Genomic DNA, 18,938 nt, shown 5'->3' on the forward strand with positions numbered 1-18,938 from the left:
ATATAGTATGAAAGAAATCTGTGGCTTCTGGGTCTTCCAAGGAAGGGTCAAGAGATACTTAGTGACATAGAGCTAGATAAATGTTTGATAGAAGTTATCAAAACTAAGGAATTTTTCCATCAGAGATAAGTTATCTGATTTTTTTAAAACTTAAACTATATGTCCAGCAGTATCTCACTTCAGATTAGTCAAATAGACACACCTTCAGTTAGTTGTGTACCTGTCTTTCAGGAGATTTGATGTGTCAGTCATACTGCTATGACCTCAGGTTCCAGAATATCAATACAACATTCTTTCAAAGAAATATGTCACTTTGTATTGAATCTAAATTTAGAATCAGTAATTTTATTGCCAAAAGAAAAAGGATAGCCCAAATGACAAGAAGCCACTTCTTACTATGAATTGGTTTGGACATTACTTTTCTAAGTGTCCCAAGGATGTTTCCTTACTGAATGTACCCTCACCTCTGCTGTTTTCACTCATATCGTCTGAAGATGAACATTTTATTTCCAACTTGAGGTAGGAAGTAGAATGAATTTTTTCCCCCAGCCTTGGCTCTTTAGATGGATTACCAAGACACGTCCTTCTTAAAAGGAACTAGGGAAAGGAAAACTGGGCTTGTGAAGAAAGTGGTTTCTGTCTTGCCCCTTGTGTACTTGAAAAGGGGGCAACTCATTAGTTTCTTCTGGCCTTGCTTGGCTATTGAAAAGAGGAGGCTTGGCTTAGGTGAAAGGATGTCTCTTCATTCTTTACTTAAAATGTTGAACCTTGACTAAGTGAAACTTTATTTCTGGCGATTGCCAGTAGCTGCCACTCCTTTGAAATAATAATTCAAGGGTTTTGGCTTTAGTTAAGAATGTGAAAGAATTTAGATGCCTGAGTGAAAGGCAAAACAAATTCTTAGTACTGCAAGTTTGATTAAGGAAGAGAGTGACACAAACCCTGCTAGGCTGAAGTATTAGGCATTTGGGGACATACAGCGTGGAATGTGCTTAGCTGCTGTAAGGACTGACTAGAGTGAGGTCACTGCAGGGAAGGGTGTGTATCTCATCCATTTCCTGACACTAAATAGGAACAGATCACACTTTGGCTGGAGTCAGCCTCCTGCCTTTCATGAGTTAAAACTTCCTTTGACTTCTGATTATTAAGGTTACTGTTTCTTGGTTTGTCAGGGAATATCCTGGTTTTAGCACTGAAAGTTTCCCACCCAGGTAAGACCATTGATCCTAGAAAAGCTGGGATATTTGGTTTTCCTGAATAAAATTTAAGGCATTTGGATAGCAATATGATAACTGAAAAACTGGCCCAGATCTCTTCTCTCTCTTTGTTTCTCATAGGGTATGTAGTGGATCCTGAAGTCACAATAATAACAATAGCTGCCGTTGATTATAGGCCTGCTATGTGCCAAGTACATGATCTTCCTTAGTAGTCATGCCAATTGTGATCTAAGGTATTTTAAGGAGAAGGATGCAAGAGTTGAAGGCTGTGACAAGTTGTTTCTCAGAGTCAAACAACTAGAATGTAGCTGAACCACATTTGAATTTTTAGTGTGCTTTAATCTGAAGTCTGCTCTTTCAACTAAGGGAAGAAATTGTTGACTTTGATGGTTAAGTGAATGGGTTCTCTGAGTTAGCATAGTTCTGGGGTCATCATTTTCACCCACTGTTCCCAAATTTGTTCTGATTTTTCATGGTGACATAGATTCTCTAGGGTAATACATAAAAGCAGTCTGGGAATCTACAATAGCTACTTTATTCTAACACCTATAGCAGCCTCGAATAATTTTTTGGCTTTTAATGGGACTACTCAGTGCCAGGACATAAAAGGTTCTCAGGGAAGGGTAGAGTTATTTAAATTATAACACATGAGCAATAATCTTGAACTGAAATGTCTTAGCTAATGTATGCAAATTAAGACATTTTAATATAAAAATCACTAAAGATTTAAAGTATTAAGGAAAGAAAATTAGGAAAACACACACACACACTTTTTTCCCACCAAGGAAAATCTGTCCTCTTCATTGTTTGATTTGGAGTAGATAAAGGACAGGCATTCTTGCTGTGATAAAAGGTGTTATGCACATAATTCTATGATAGAAGCAAAAAATTGTATTCTAGGTTGCAAGCAGTAAGTGATTCATTTCAGAGGAGAATCTAATCCAGCCATTCAGCATAAGAAATCTCTCTACTAAAATCAGGGATGATTGAAACTCTTAGCATAATGATGGAAGCCCTTGCTGGTGGGCATGATGTAGAGAGGGAAATGTTTTGGATTGTGTAGGGTGATGCAGGAAGCTTTTAGGTTACTTGCAGCTTTTATTTTATCAATTCACACCTGAGAGTTGCACTTTTACTAGAGAATGAAACACAGTAATAGTCATATAATTTAGATTAGAGGAGCTAGATTGAGGAGGACTCATGTACAGAAAAGACTTAGGAATCCATTTGATCCAATTTGACAAATACTTATTGTGGTAAATATCAGGGTAGTGTGCTGGATACCAGGAGGAGCAGCAGGTGCCCCCTGGCCTCAAGGAGCTCAGGTGGAGGCTGAGGAAATAACAGTTTCTTCATGGCCATTTAGTGTCTTAATCTGCTTGGATTGCCATAGACTGAGGGAATAAATGAGAAATTTATTTTTGCATAGTTCTAGAGCCTGGAAGGGTGCCAGTGTAGCTAAGTTCTGGAGAGGGCTCTTCCTGGACTGTGGTGTGCTTACACGGTCTTTCCTCTGCACATGCATATTGGCAAAGAAATCTCTTTCTTCCTCTTAAAAGGCTACCTGTGCTTGGTGTGGTGGCATGTTGTAATCCCAGCAGCTTGGGGAGCTGAGGCAGGAGAATCACAAGTTAAAAGCTAGCCTCAGCAATTTAGTGAGCCATGAGCAACTTAGTAAGACCCTGTCTAAAAATAATAAGTAAAAAAGGCTAGGGTTGTAGTTCAGTAGTTAAGCACCCCTGGGTTCAATCCCTGGTACAAAAAAAAAAATGTTTTTGTGTCTGTATTATTGAGCCAGAATCCCACTCCTCTGACTGTATTTACTTCCTAAGAGCCCTATCTCCATGTACATTTACATAATAAGCTAGGGCTTCAGTGTGAGAATTTTGGAGAACACAAGTCAATCCATAGAAATAGACCCTAACTCACACCATAACAACACACCTACATGATAACTCTTCCTCTTTCCCTCTCTTTCTCTCTGAATAATTTTCTTTTGATGGTATTGGGGATTGAATGAAGAGACATTTTACCACTAAGCCTCATCCTGGCACTCCCCTGCCCCTTTTTAAAAAAATTTTTTTTTTAGTTGTAGATGGACATAATATCTTTATTTATTTATTTTTATGTGGTGCTGTGTATCAAACTCAGTGCCTCACACATGTGAGGCAAGTACTTTACCACTGAGCTATGGTCCCAGCCCATTCCTGGCCTTTTTGATTTTATTTTTTATTTTGAGATAGGGTCTTGCTAATTTATTGAGGCTGGCTTTCAACTTGTGATCCTCTTGCCTGAACTTCCTGAGTCATTGGAATCACAGGCATGTGTCATCACACTGCACACAAGTAATTCATTTACTTAACCAATGGCTGCTGCTTCTCAGCAGTCATGCACACTAGGAAATTTTTTTTTTTTTTTTTTTTTTTTGGTACCAGGGATTAAGCCCAAGGCCCGTTAACTGCTCAGCTACCTTCCTAGCCCCTTTTTAAATATTTTATTTAGAGATAGAGTCTCACTGAGTTGCTTTGCTAAATTGCTGAGGCGGGCTTTGAACTCGTGATCCTCCCACCTCAGCCTTCCAAGCATCTGGATTACAGGAATGCGCCACCATGCCCAACCCATACTAGGGAATTTTTGTAAAACAAGAGAACTTGTAAATTGTTTTTCAACATAGTAAAATATCAGTAGACTCTAAATTTGACAATGCTAAATTTTTATGTTTAACAGCATTAATTAATATTTTGCCCTTTTTATATTCAAGAGCTAGTACTTTTTTCCAAGCATCAAACTCTTGAAAATCTAGTTGGACGCTAGGCATTGTCTGTAATGCCCAATAGATGAAAGAGATGGAGATGTTTCATAGATTCATTACAGATTTCTAGACAGGCACTCCCAACCCCAGCCTTTCTTCCAAGTTCTGGTGCAGCACTTCCAGCTCTGTTGGGCATCCTCTTGATGTCCCACTGGCACTTTATACTGGGTGTGTTACAAGCATATTTCCTTCCAACTTACCTCCCACTTATCCGATTTTCTTGTCAATGGTTACATTGACACCACTACTAGGAGAATACTTAGAAATTACTGTAGTTACCATTAATGGTATTCAAATCTACTGGTACCAGGTTTCAAGAGTGGTAGGGTAACTGCTTAAGTATTACCTGGAAACCTTTCTATGATACTGATTTCTTCTTCCTTGGAGGGTGACACTGGTCAGAGGTAAGGCTAGGAAGCATGACAATTAATGTGCTGTCAAGTTTGAGAAGTTATGTACTTGTGCAGTATTGGGGGAAAGACGAAGAGATTTGGGTCTTAAGAACAGGGCAACCTATATTAAGAGATCATAATATTCCACTGGCCTTATTGCCCAAATTTAGAGGTTCTCAAAGGGCTCCTCAACTTTCCATGATGCCCCCAGGTTGCTACCTTAAGAGTGATCAAAAATGTTTTCCTCTGACCTCCAGGCTCTCTGTCCTAAGTTCTGAGTTTTGGTGACTTATAGCAACAACTATTAGAAGAAGAAATGCTGCTTTCTCTTGTTTATTTAATTAAATTAAATTAATTAATTAATTAATTTAGTGGTGCTGGGGATTGAAGGATTGAACCCAGGGCCTTGTGCATGCGAGGTATTTACTCTGTCAACTGAGCTATATCCCTAGCCCTTCTCTTGTTTATTTTTAATCAAGTATGAGGCAGGTGCTTTCTTTAATTCTTCATAGAACACCAGAGATCGAACTCTTTCTGAGGCTTGCCAAAACAAAACCACAAAACAGGAAAATGACCCCACCATATAGGCTCAGATTCACCCTAGGGCCCCTCCACCCAACTCTTGACCACTCCTTCCATGGGGCCAGGTGCAGCTTACCCTTCACTATGGGAATATCTCCAGCATCCCTATGGTTTAAATTTAGTCAAGATACTTTAAGCCTCAGAGAAGGAAGTTTTTCTTACCTCACTTTCAAAGTTGAACTTCTAGGCCTTAATTTCCTAATTCAGAATGATGGACATAGGGAATATCTATTCCATTCAGGGAATTTAACCCAAAGTTATACTTCATAGTCCTACCAGGACAAATTATAAAGCAGTTTGCTATCAAGATATATTCTAAATTGGGGGTTTTCACTTAAATGATACTACATGTTAACTTCAGTGACCTAGTCCAAGCTTCAGTCTGCCTATTCAGTCCAATTCCTTTTCAGTCTCTTCATCAAAGGTTCAAAACCCTGGGGGTGGGCTGGGGTTGTGGCTCAATGATAGAAGCACTTGCCTATCTTGTGTAAGGCCCTGGATTCTGATCCCCAGCACTACAAAAGTGAAAATAGAAAGCAAAAAAAAAAAAAAAAGAAAGAAAGAAAATGCTTTGGAATGCAGCTTACTCTGGGTCACCTTGTTACACACCCTTTGGGCACAGTAATTATATGTCCTTCAGTTGACATAGTAACCCCATAGCAGTTTTTTTCATCTGAACTAACAGAAAACAGAGCTGTTAAGCCACTAAATCAAGATCAAGTCCATCAGGAAGTGGCATGCTGGGATATGAACCAAGGCCTCTTGGTTTCAAATTTGTGAATTTAACTATTATGAGACACTACAAAAGCATACTAGACATTGAATTTGACAGGATTTGGAATAATAATGCTATTTTATTTTATTTTTCAAGTTATAAAGAAGTTTATTTTGGCTCCTGGTTCTGTTCCAAGGATAATAATGCTATTAATAGAGAGAGGGAAAAAAGTCAGATAAGAAGGTGTAATGAAGGGAGGGAGATGGTGAACTTAGCCTGGGTTATGAATTATGAGTTCCTTTTGCACCACTGGGTTCCCATAGCCTCTTTATCATTTTGTCTGCTTAATGGTATTGTTCTGAAGAATCTTCACTCTCAAGTTCATCACCATCCTTGACTTTCCAGGAGCCATGTACCAGTCCACGCTGTGGTGAAGCAGCCCGTCCGCGGAGCCAGTGGCAGGACCACAATCACAGCAATTGCCCAGACTGGTGGGGACTGGAGCACCGGCCTCTTCAGTGTCTGCAGAGATAGGAGAATTTGTAGGTTTTTTCCTCTTAATTTTAAGTTCTTTTTCTTACCCAAGATATCAGTGAATGAACCAACTGCATCAGGTACAAAGACCGAAATTAAATGGTTTCAGAATAACTGGTCTAACCCAAGTGACTCAAGTGTACTCCCTAGCTGGAAAATCTTGCTTCTCAGCACTGTGGATGCTTTTGTAGAATAAGAGGTGCCTTCAAAGATTTTTAAATGACAAAATCCACTGTTGGCAAAGACACTCAAAATGGGCTCCCTCATCCACTGTTGGTAGAAATGTAGATTTCCTCATAGATGGCCTAGAATTACATATAGAAAGAACCTCAAGTGTTACATAGCTTTGATCCAGTAAATACACTTTTTAATTTTAATTTTAATCCATTTTTCTTGGAGTATTGGAGATTGAACCCACGGTCTTTGCACATGCTGAACAAGTGCTCTACCACTGAGCCACACCCCCAACCCCAGTAATTACTTTTTTTAGGAGTTTAGTCTAAGGAAATAAATCATGTGCATAGACTTAGCAGGAACATTACATTTTGCACATTGGTTATGACAGCAAGAACATGAAATAACCTAAATGTTCACCAGGGGTACTCACAAATCAGTAATTACACAGCCAGATGAAAAGATCTTTTGGATACATGTTTAGGTTAAATAAATAGGTTGCAAAGTTATGCACATTAGACATCGTTTTTTTGGGGGTGAGTAAAAATTTAGAAAAAATTTGGAAAGATACATATATAAATGTTTACAGTAGATGTTTCCAGATGGCAAGCCAATGAATAAGTTTTATTTTTTTGATTGTCTCTTTTCAATATTCAGTATTTCTTTGAAGAATATCCAATACTCATAACAACAAGAATGTTCACAAAATGAAACTCCCTTCATGGATTGAAATCTTTTCGGATACTGGTTTAATTATAGAGTTACAAATACCACTGTCCTCTTGCTGCATGATTTTCTCTGGATTTGGAGTTAAAGCATACTGATTCCAATTTTTACCTTAGGACATTCTAATCCACTCTGGTACCACAAATTAGGATCTCCCTCTTGTGCTTGATACTCTCGCCCTAGGGAACAACTGGGTCATGGAATCTCTCTTAAAGGAAGGTGGGGATGCTATTGTTTGATAGATGAAGGCCAGTCTCTTAAGTTCAAAATCCAAAGACCCTGGGTCTTACTGTTTTTGGAGAATATGACTCTCCCCATCTTGTGAAGCTTTCTGGGAACATCTGAACTTGCCTGACAGTAACACAATATGGATCAGCTGGAAACCTCTGAGCAAGTCCTCATTCGGCTGAGTCTTGAGGCTCAGCTGTGCAGGTCTGTTCCTGCCACTGCTACCAATGTGGATTTCTGACCAGATGATTATTGTAGCCATTCTCTGGCTCTCTCAGGGCTTTTCCTGATTCTCTAGTTGTTACTTAGTACCAAGGTAAAGAGAAGGCAGAATAACCATGCAGAGATGTTTGTCACATTTGATTAGGGGCTGGGTGACATGAGTGTACCCTACCTATGGCAAAGGCCTAACTATAATGTGGTTAAGAGAACAGGTTTTATTAGATATGGGCCTCACCTTGATTCCTCACTCTGTTGTTTTTAATGTTTTTTTTTTAAATTTGTTATTTTTTAGTAATATGTGACAGTAGAGTGTATTTTGACATATTATATATACATACATGGAATATAACTTCCCATTCTTTCAGTTGTACATGATGTGGAGTTACACTGGTTTTGTGTTCATATATGTATATAGGAAAGTCATTTCTGATTCATTCTATTGTCTTTCCTATTCCCATCCCTTTTCCCTTCCTTTTATTCTCCTTTGTCTAATCCAAAAATACTTCTGTTCTCCACCCACTCCCCTTATTGTGTGTTAGCATCCACATATCAGAGAGAACATTTGGCCTTTGATGTTTTGGGATTGGCTTATTTCATTTAGCATAATAGTCTCTAGTTCCATCCATTTACCAGCAAATGCCATAATTTCATTTTTCTTTATGGCTGGATAATATTCCATTGTGTAGATATACCACATTTTCTTTATCCATTCATCTGTTGAAGGGCACTTAGGTTCATTCTGTAGCTTAGCTTTTGTGAATTGAGCTCCTATAAACATCGATGCCTTACTCTGTTCTTAAATGTCTTTTAACCTTGAGAAAATTCTCTAAATCTGCATTTCTCCCCTCTAAAATGAAGATAATAAAGATATTAACCTCAAGGGTTGTTGTTAAGATTAAAACATATAATGCATAGAACCCACTCTTAACACTAGTTTGGAGCATTACTGGATCAGTTGGGGATATTTGGTTGTAAGCCAAATTAGGTTGAATGGTGCTTCCTTAAAATTCATGTCCATTTGAAACCTCTGAATGTAACCTTGTATGGAAGTAAGGTTTTGCAAATGTAGTCAAATTAAAGTCTCACTGGATTAGTTAGGCTGGGCAGGGGGTTCTCCCTGGAATCGTCCAGAAGGATCTAACCCTGCCAACACCTTGATTTGACTTCTGCCTCCTATATTTTCCAGTGAGAGAATTTCCGTTATTTTAAGATGCTCAATTTGTGGTATTTTGTTATGGAAGCCCTAGAAAACTAATGTAGAAGCAAATGCTAGACTTTATTAGAAGATAATCTAGTTCATCGAGTCAGAAAGGACAACATGCGTTGTTACCAGGAGCTGACAATCTACATATCACCAAATGTTTTTACCCTTGTGTCATCCTATCTGGGAATTGAGGTTTTAGCAGACACAACTCAATTTGCCTGGTTTGGGTCACATGCCTACTGCTTGGCAAGGCCAGGGCGTTCTGAATGACAGTCCTACTAATATTGCTCATAAGAGTGAAGGGATAATTTCCCAAATTTACTATTAGGGTGCTATTACAAGGAAAATCCCAACAAATATTACTACAATGTTAATTATAGTGAATCTTAGCTATTAATATTGAATGCTATTGGATATTTTTTGTTTTCCTTCAGCACATTGAGAGCCAAGAGGCTTAGATTGGATGCTGCAATGATTTCTACCTAATCCTAGGAGCCCCTAGAAAGATGGCCAAAGAAAGGCTCTCTCCTCATCTTATTTACCTTAAACATTGTTGTACTGCTCAGCTTTTCTCTAACTCCCATCAAAGTTCAGGATGCCACCAGACTATTTTCCTGAGGATTCCATTTGAGAGCCAGTTCTAGTGACAAGGGGAGATGGAAGGAAAGTGACAAGGGGAGTACGAAGAAAGTGACAATCTGGAGAAATACAACGCTCTTTACAACTGGGCAGGAATCATGCAGGAAGATATCACAGATCTAGCATGCAAGGTGATTGAATGTCATGTTCTAACTGTTTCCTACGTGGGCCTTCATTGGTGACTGTTCATAGTGTCTCTAAGTTAATGGCCTCAGAAAAACTCTTTAAAGGCAATATCACTTTGTGCACTCATTATCTACACCATATCTGTGAGGACACAGGTGGAGTATGAGTGCTATGAATCTCGGGCTTCTTCCCATTCTTGTGTAAAAGGACTTTTAATTGGGAATTATTTCATCCATAGAGGATCATTTTAAGTAAATCACTGTGCAAATAGTTGTGACAGGCTTGGGAACAAAAACAGAACTACTTCCACGCCAGATTCCCATCCTGGGATATTTTTCCTTTAAATGCTGGGAATTATTGCTCCAATTTGTCATCCATTAAGCAAAGGGTACATTATGAACAGCAATGATTTCCACTTCTTTTTGACATTTTGCATCTTTATTTTATGGTAATTATATATTTTTAACTGCCTCCCTCTTCCCACTCCTGTACTTTTATCTGAATTTACTCTGCACTGGGACTTGCAAATGGGTGTCTTTGTGTCCTTCATAAATAGAGTACCCAAGAGCTCAAATGTGAAGATGAGGCCAAGGTGGAATAAGTAGCAGCTAAAGGCATAGTGAATAAAAAACTGTGTATTCTGGCTTTAGGAATATTTGTGATATTGTTCCAAAGAAGTTTATACAGAAGGTGTAATCAACGTTGGTTTGTAATTCAATCAATATTTTCTGAATTCCCACCTGTGTATAGGCACATGATGTATGTTATAAACATAATAGTGAATAAGACAGAAATAATTTTGTAAAAGAGAGACAATTAATAAATAAACAAAATAATTGCATTTGTAATAAGTGCCATAAAGGAAACAGGGTATTATTATACAAGGAAATGATAGAGGATATGGTAAAAGATGGTTTTTCAGAAGACTTGCTTAAACTCTATCCTACCAGTAAGAAGTATCCAGGCTCTCAGTGTAGGGACACTGAGAAGGCACTGTAAACAACAGGTAGTAAGACTGATACGTACTAGGAACCATAAGACGCCCAAGATGGATGGAAGGAAGCAAACCAGGATTTTCTTTGAGGAAGGAGGAAGGAGGCATGAAAAGGCATCAGACTGCAATTGGTGTCCCCTTACTGTATCTCAGGTTAATAGTACACTCTCTGAAAGCAGGAGCCACAGTTGTATTGTTTACCACTCTGGTGTCCAGCCAAGCACCTGGCCCATAAGAGGCACTTAAAAATATTTCCTGAGCTGGGTGTGTTGGCACAGGCCTATAATCCCAGGAGCTCAGGAAGCTGAGGCAGGAGATCACAAGTTCAAAGCCAGCCTCAGCAACTTAGCAAGGTCCTAAGTAACCCAGTGAGAACCTGTCTCAAAATAAAAAATAAAAAGTGCTGGGGATGCAGCTCAGTGATTAAGCACCCCTGGGTTTAATCCCTGGTATCAAAAAAAAAAAAAAAAAAAAAAAAAAAAACAAACCCAAAATGAAACAAATTACAAAAAAAAAAAAAAAAAAACAAAAACAAAAACCCAAATTCGCTGGACACAAATAAATGCATAAATTGTAATCTGTATTTTCTCCTCCTCCTCTTCTCCTTCTCCTTCTCCTTCTCCTTCTCCTTCTCCTTCTTCTTCTTCTTTTCTTGCACTTAATTAAAAGAATCATAGAGCCTCTGAGTTAGAAGGGATATTGGAGGTCATTGGCCTGCTTGTCTAAATCCCTTCTGCAATATAGATGTTACCCTTGGCATTGTGAACACTTCAGGGAGGAGAGCTTATTGCTTTTGCAATAGCTCAGTTAAAAAAAATCATTTTGAAAGATTATTTAACACACAAGGTAGAACTCAAAAGTATCTACCTTTTTTTTTTGTTTGTTTTTGAAAAGCAAGTATTCCCTCCTGCTTTCCACCTACCTAATTCTTTTCCAGAGGCAAATACTCTTGTCTGAGCCTAGAAATAGTCCATATACCTAGAAGGATATAAACATTTAAAAAATGAAACTATTTTGTATTATAAAAATATCTCATAATCATTGTAAAAAAGAAACTTACAAAAGACTCTTAAAAAGCAGTGTTTGGTAATTGCAACCCTTGAAGATAAATGATGTTAACATTTTAGTTTCTGGTTTTTTTTCCTCAGACTTTTTACTCTTGTGTGTATATGTATATAATTTTCACAAATGGTAGAATTGTAAACACACATTGGTCTGCATTTTGTTTTGTTTTAATTTAGCAATACATTTAGGTGACCAGACCATATCAGCACATCTGGAGGTGATTTTTTTTTAAATTGCTGCCAAGATTCCATTTACATTTTATTGTCCCATATTTTTTATTCAGAAATCCCCATTGGTGGACCTTTATGTAGTTTCCAGATTTCCTGCTATGCAAACTAATGCTGTATGAATGTCCTTGTATGGGGATCATTTTGCATGTCTGTGCGTATAGCTGTTGGATAATTGCCTAGGGGTGAACCTGCTGGTCAAATAGTCTGTGCCATTTTAAATCTTGATGTATATTGCCAAATGGCTTTATGTTTGGAAGTTGTACTAATTTACACTTTCACTGGCAATGTAGGCGTGTGCTCCATTCCTTTTTAAAGCATCTATTTTTGCTAGAAGTTTCTGCATTTTCATAATAATTTCTGAAATGTGGCTTGCTGAAATTTCCACCCACCTTTTCTACTTCTACTCCCCGAGGCTTCTCACTTCTCTTTATCTTGGCTCCCCCATGAGTTAGGGTGAATAATGAACCGCATTATACACAGAAGGGTGGACCCTGCCTCAGAGAATAGACCTGGGTCATTCAGGCTGGAGTGCTTACTCTTAGGTAAATACCAGAGGTTTTTTTGGGTTAGGAAAAGGCTAAATTTATACCACAAATCCTTCTGAACCTTAGTATGTTTAAAAAGCAAAAGAAAAAACCTTTTTTTCCACTAAGAACACATTGATACATTCACCTTATTAAAAAATGAGAAAAGGAAACCATGTAGCCTCTTTTTTAAAAACTCAATTTGGAGCCAGATGGTGACACATATCTGTAATCCCAGTAGTTCAGCAGGCTGAGGCATGAGGATCACAAGTTCAAAACCAGCCTCAGCAACTTAGCGAGGCCCCAGGCAACCCAGTGAGATCCTGTTTTGAAATACAACACAATAAACAAACAAAGAAACAAACAAATAAGTAAATAGAATAAAACAAAGGGCTAGGATTGTGGCTCAGTGGTTAAGTGCCCCCTTGAGTTCAATCCCCAGTACACAATAAATAAATAAAAATAAAAATCCTCTCAGTTTGGAAGGTTCCCTTTTACATCTTTCTCTGTACTTATATATGTATCCATTAGTAATACATACTATTGATTCATAATTGTTTCAAGGAAACATAATTGGCACTATGCTGTGCATACCATTTTACAGTTTGATTATTTTTAGAACTCAAAATATATCTTAGAAATTTAACTATGTTGGGTCTTAATAGATCTTTCATATTGCTTTTTTTTTTTTTGTACTGGAGATTGAATCCAGGGGTGCTCTATCACTGAGCTACGTCCCCAACTGAGCTACATCCCCAGTGTCTTTTATTTATTTTTTTATTTGAGTCAGAGTCTTGTTTAGTTGCCCAGGCTGGCCTTGAACTTGCAATTCTCCTGCCTCAGCTTCCCCTAATTGCTGAGATTGCAGGTGTGCCCAGGTTTTACTGTATTCTTCATGATTCCATAGAATGGTTACATCACCTTGGCTTATTTGCACTCTAGTCTATAAATGTACATTTAAGTTGTTTTAAATTTCAAGTTACTATTCTTGTACCTACATCTTGGTGTGCACATGTAAGCGTTATTCTAGGGTAGACATTGATAAGTGGAATTACTAGAGAATTTTAAATTTTATTAGATTCAGCAAAGTTATCTTCCTAAGTGACTGTGCCATTTCCATTTGTTTGTGGAGTACCTATTTTTCTGATTCTCCACAGCATATGATGTTCACAAACATGGACAAGTTTTGTCTTCTTATGGGTTATAAATGCTTTCTGATAGTCCTTTTTTTTAAAAGAGAGAGAGAGAGAGAGAGAGAGAGAGAGAGAGAATTTTTATTTATTTTTTAGTTTTCGGCAGACACAACATCTTTGTATGTGGTGCTGAGGATCGAACCCGGGCCGCACGCATGCCAGGTGAGCGCGCTACCGCTTGAGCCACATCTCCAGCCCCTCTGATAGTCTTAATATGCATTTTTTAAAAATAAAATTTTAAATTTTTATTTTAGTGTTTTAGATGTACACAGACATAATAACTTTATTTTATTTATTTATTTTTTATGTGATGCTGAGGATTAAACCCAGTGCCTCATATGTGTTAGGCAAGTGTTCTGCCACTGAGCCACAACCCCAGCCCTTAATATGCATTTATAATGGTACTGAGCAAATTTTCCTGTCTGTTTTTGGCCATTTGTATTTCCTTTTCAGTGATCTACTTGCTAATGCCCATTTTCTTTTGTTTAATCTTTTATATATTGATTTACAATTCTTTGTGTATTCTTGATACCTATCCTTGGCCTGTGAGATGTGTTGTAAAATTTTCTTCTAGAGCCAAAAATATCCCATCATCCCGCTCTTGCACATCCCTTCTTGGGGTGCAATCTGACAGAATTTTCATATCTTACTACACTCCTCAAAGTACAGAGCAGAAGCACTTGAAACAAAGGAGTTGCATGATTTAAGACTGCCACACAGCATATGTGAGGTAGTGATAATGGAGATACATACGGGAGAATGTGAATCCACAACCAAGATGGCAGAATAGATAATATGTAAAACATCAGAACATATATATAGTAGTTAAGGTCAGACTTTCTGAATTCAAATATGGTTTTTGTCCCTCACTAATAATTACTTAAGTCTACTGGAGACCAGTATCCTCATTTGTAAAATGGGGATAATAACAGGGTCAATTTTATAGGATTTCTGCAAAGATTAAAAGAGTTTATATGTACAAAATGTTTTTAGCAGGACTTGGCACATAGTAGTTTGGTATAAATATAATAGAAGCTTCTATATAATAGAAGTAGCTACTATATAATAGAAGTAGTTACTATATAATAGAAGTTTGTTTTCCATGTTTTGTTAAAAATCACATTGAACTTCTGATCCAAAGTAATTGAACTTTGGTGTTTCCTTCAGAAACTAGTACCAATTCCTAATGAACACTAGATAATATAGTTATATGATAAAATATTACAAGTAAAAAGAATTGCTTTTGAATTATAAAAGTAAGGCACAGAAGTTCCACTGCACATAAACAGCTTCTTTATAATATGCTTCCTAAGGATGATGGGCATTCCTCTTTACCAGTTAAAGTATTGCAACTGAGGAGATTGTAGAAACACATTTATTGGCTGTTTGGTTTGCCAGCTTTACAATTGCACAACTTTTGATTAATTTCTTATTTGTAGAGATTTGCACTATTTTATAAGCCATGCATAAAATGTGATTTGATTGGTTTTTATGAATGCTTAAAACCTAATTCAAGGTTGCATACAGTGTGACCACTCTGTACTTGCTGTAAATTTTCTGGGCCATTTGTTCTCCTCTAAGCTGTTCATATCAGTTGTCAGTGTTGGGTGAGGCCTGGGTTCCATCCCCAGCACTGCAAATAAATGGCAAGCAAAAACCATAATAAATAAAAAAGACTGACAATAGCAAAGGTTGAATAAAAATAGAATGTGGGACAATTAGAACTTTTATACATTTCTGGAGGGGCTGTGAAATTATACAAATACTTTGGAGAGTACTATTGGTCATTTTTTTGTGTAAAATTAAACATATATCTATCCATGACTTAGCAGTTCCCCTCTCAGGAATCTACCCAAGTAGAATGAAAACATATGTCAATATAAGGACATAGCTAACCATTCATAGCAGTCTTCATTGTAGGAATCAATAATGGAATAATCAAGTGTCTATTAGTGGGGGAATGGATAAGCAAACTGGAATATTCATACAGTAGAATACTACTTGATAATAAGAACAGACCTCATAACAACATAGATGAATCTCAAGAAACATGATGTTGAACAAAAGAAGCCAGATACAAAAGTAAACATGTGACGTCCAAGAAGAGGTAAAATTCACCTATGAACATAGAAACCAGAACTGTGGGTTCCCTCAGGAGTGGGAAGCGGGAGAATTTGGGGTGACTAGAAAAGGGGCACAAGAACTCTGGGTGAGGGCAATATTCTCCATGTTCAGTTGCTTGGGTAAATATGATTGTCAGCACTCATTCAACTGAATACCTAAGATATGTGTATTTTCTTGTACATAAATTATGCCTCAATACAATATTTATTGAATGCATTTTTCAAAGACTGTGTTTAGATTGGTATCTTATGCTGTTTCATAGTCCTAATTATTTGTATTCATCAGGGTTGTCATTTTTTGCAATGCTAGATGACATAACATTTTAACTGTATATCAGGGTTCTCAACCCGTGGCCTATTAATGGTTTTCCAGGTCTCTGTGAACTCTATGAAATTAAGTGCACAATTTTGCCTGCCTACGTGCATGTACTTTTCTTTTCCCTTGTGAAGCAAGTTCATAACTGTCATCATATTCTCAAAAAGATCTGTGACCCAAAACATATTTAAAATAGAACCTCTGTGTTCGGCACACATATTTGTGCCGAATATGTAGGAACCCATATCAGTAGATAAAGATGAGTGAACTAATAAATGACAAAGTTTCCAGTTGACAGTTAAGGAACCAAGCACCTAATAGTTTGCAGATTGAAACTGACAGATGTCGGTGGCTCCAATGAAACTAACAAAAATTAGAATAACCTTTTGGTCTCAGAAATAGAAGAGAACCCTGATAAGACTAGGAAGCAGAATGAGTGTACCATCAAAAAGCTTTCAATCATATTTATAGGAACTATGTCTGTTATTCAAGAGTATCCTATAGACTGTGTCTGTTTTTAATATTGAAATTAGATAGATGAAAACAATGGAAGCAACAGTTATGATTCAAAAATTATTCACCACATTTCTCTTAACAGGAAAAACCAATTACCATAATCAATGCTAACAGAATTGTATCAGGTTCAGCTTTGTCAGTGTTTAACAAAAGAAGACAATTTTAATGTGGCTCAGTTATAGCAATATTCGTACACTGAATTTTGAGGAACTGGTTGTTCATTCCCCATCCCTGATTGCAGGGAGGCAGTGCAGCATTAAATTGGTGGCAGAGGGTTGTAAATGCTATTTAAGATGAGCAGTCACTCACTCCCTGAACATCTAAGAACCTTGGTTTTCTTTGGTATGATTATTAATAGGCTTCTGTGGTCTGTTTTGTCCGCTGTGTCTTGAGTGTGACATCGCCAGGAACTATGGAGAGTGTCCTTGTTGGCCTTTGTTACCTGGGTCTACCTTTGCATTGAGAATTGGCATAAGAGAGAGACATAAAATACAGGTGAGTGCATTTGAGGCCTATGTGACCCTCAGTCTATGAGAACCCGGATGCTTTCCAAACATGTGATTTATGGGCTGGGGTTGTGGCTCAGAGGTAGAGCGCTCGCCTACCATGCATCTGGGCTTGATCCCCAGCACCACATTAAGAAAAATAAAATAAAATAAAGACATTGTGTCCACCTATAACTAAAGAAATAAATATTAAAAAATAATTAAAAAACATGTGATTTACCAAAAAAAGTGTGAGTGAAAATGTTTTAAAATGACACATTTAATGTGCAACTTGGACAAAGGACAGATGTTTCCGATTTGGTCTTTTTTTAGTATGAAGTATAAGTTAACTAAAATGCTATATTGTGAAAGGTATTTCCAAGTAGAAGGTAAATGCAAATTGTTGGCCAAATTGTGATGCCTGAGACCTGCTTTGAGGATTAGTAATAGGAGGAGATAGCTGTGAATGGTCTTCTCTGTAAGCCAATACACAGTCCTTTCCTTCAATAGAAATAAAACCAATTTCTGTCTCTTATTACTTCAAGAGAAGGCGATAGACAGAATCATACCAAATTTGTAGGATGTACTTGAAAGTTCTGACTTAAAATATTACCTATGTGATATGTGCAGAATTCATTTTGAGGGCTCCCCCAGCATGTCTGAAACTAAAGTACATGAGAGGTTGGGGAGTGACTGATCATGCATATTAAGATGTGGACATTAAGAAAAAAGTACCTCTTTATGTATTCTATGGAATGATCCCTATGATATAATTTTATGTGGAAAAAATGACAGAAGTATTCAGCTATTCTCATAAAAGACTTTATATGTTGACATAGAATTTATCTGCAAGTATATATAAGAAACAACGGTTGCTCCCAGATAGGTAAATGATTGGGGACAGATGCAGAGGAGGATTTATTTTCACTTCCTATCCTGTTTTACTTTGGGAATTTTGGACCATTGCACTTACTACCAACTCAAAATAAATAAATAAAATAATCATAAATATTAGGTCCTAAGAGAAAAATTCCAGGATATTAACAGAAAAATCACTGGTTTCACGTAGGAGCTCCATATCAAAAGTCTTGAGGACAGGTCTCTGAATCACAGGCACTATTTGCCACTGAGCCACTTGGTGTTTGGACAGTCCAGTGCCCTGGGTGTTGGTGGATCTTGGAAGCAGTGAGTGGGATGAGTCAGCAGGTAGCATTTTATAGGTGCCCATGTAATGGAAATGAGCTTGTTTGACTTAGAACAGAGACCCTGGTCCTGCCCTTAAATGCATTTACCTCTACAGGGCACACTATGCGAGGATTGGCTGGTGGTGCACTGCTGTTGGCCTTTTTCCATCTGTCAGGTGGCCCGGGAACTCAAGATGAGAACTTCTCAACTCTATGAAATCTGTGCGGTCCCTTCAACTAAGGACACTCTGGTTTGATGGAGCGAAATAACTCTTCCTCATTCCCCCAAGTCCTCCCTCTCAAACCCCTCTTAGTAGAACAACTGTTTTAAGTTTTCACTGAAATAGTAGGAAAATAAATGATGTCCCCCACTACTGTCTCTGCTGTTGTTCTTTCTTTACCTATTCCCCTGATGAGGACTTCATAATTTGTCTGAATTTGCTGTTCCAAACCAGCCACATAAAACACATTCTGGAGGTGCGGTGTGCTTCCCTCCTGGTCTGGAGTTTGAGGAGGTTGCATTTTTCTACCAGCTTTCCACTGCCAGCCTTTCCTGAGGGATGTCTAGGAGGCTGGGAGAATTGTCCTATTTTCTTTTGCCAAGCCACTTTCCCCAGAGTGTTAGTGATGGGGTAGGAGATAATGAATTTTAATTTGCTCCAAATGTACCAAAACACATAAGCCATTGTCCTTCCCTTGTCTTGACTCCTTCACTCTTTTTTTTTTTTTTTTTTTGT

At 37.7% G+C, this 18,938-nt stretch overlaps 1 protein-coding gene across 1 annotated transcript; it reads left to right on the forward strand.

Annotated features, from left to right (window-relative positions):
* Nucleotides 1-397: 397 nt before the first annotated feature.
* Nucleotides 398-18,503, forward strand: Plac8l1 (PLAC8 like 1). The gene is made up of 4 exons (XM_027927513.2): nucleotides 398-519; nucleotides 6,124-6,260; nucleotides 16,891-17,027; nucleotides 18,318-18,503. The coding sequence occupies exons 1-4, from the start codon at nucleotides 398-400 to the stop codon at nucleotides 18,456-18,458; spliced, it is 537 nt and encodes a 178-aa protein (XP_027783314.2). The 3' UTR covers nucleotides 18,459-18,503.
* The last annotated feature ends 435 nt before the right edge of the window (nucleotides 18,504-18,938 follow it).

Source organism: Marmota flaviventris, chromosome 5 (assembly GCF_047511675.1).
Source record: "Marmota flaviventris isolate mMarFla1 chromosome 5, mMarFla1.hap1, whole genome shotgun sequence".
NCBI lineage: Eukaryota > Metazoa > Chordata > Mammalia > Rodentia > Sciuridae > Marmota > Marmota flaviventris.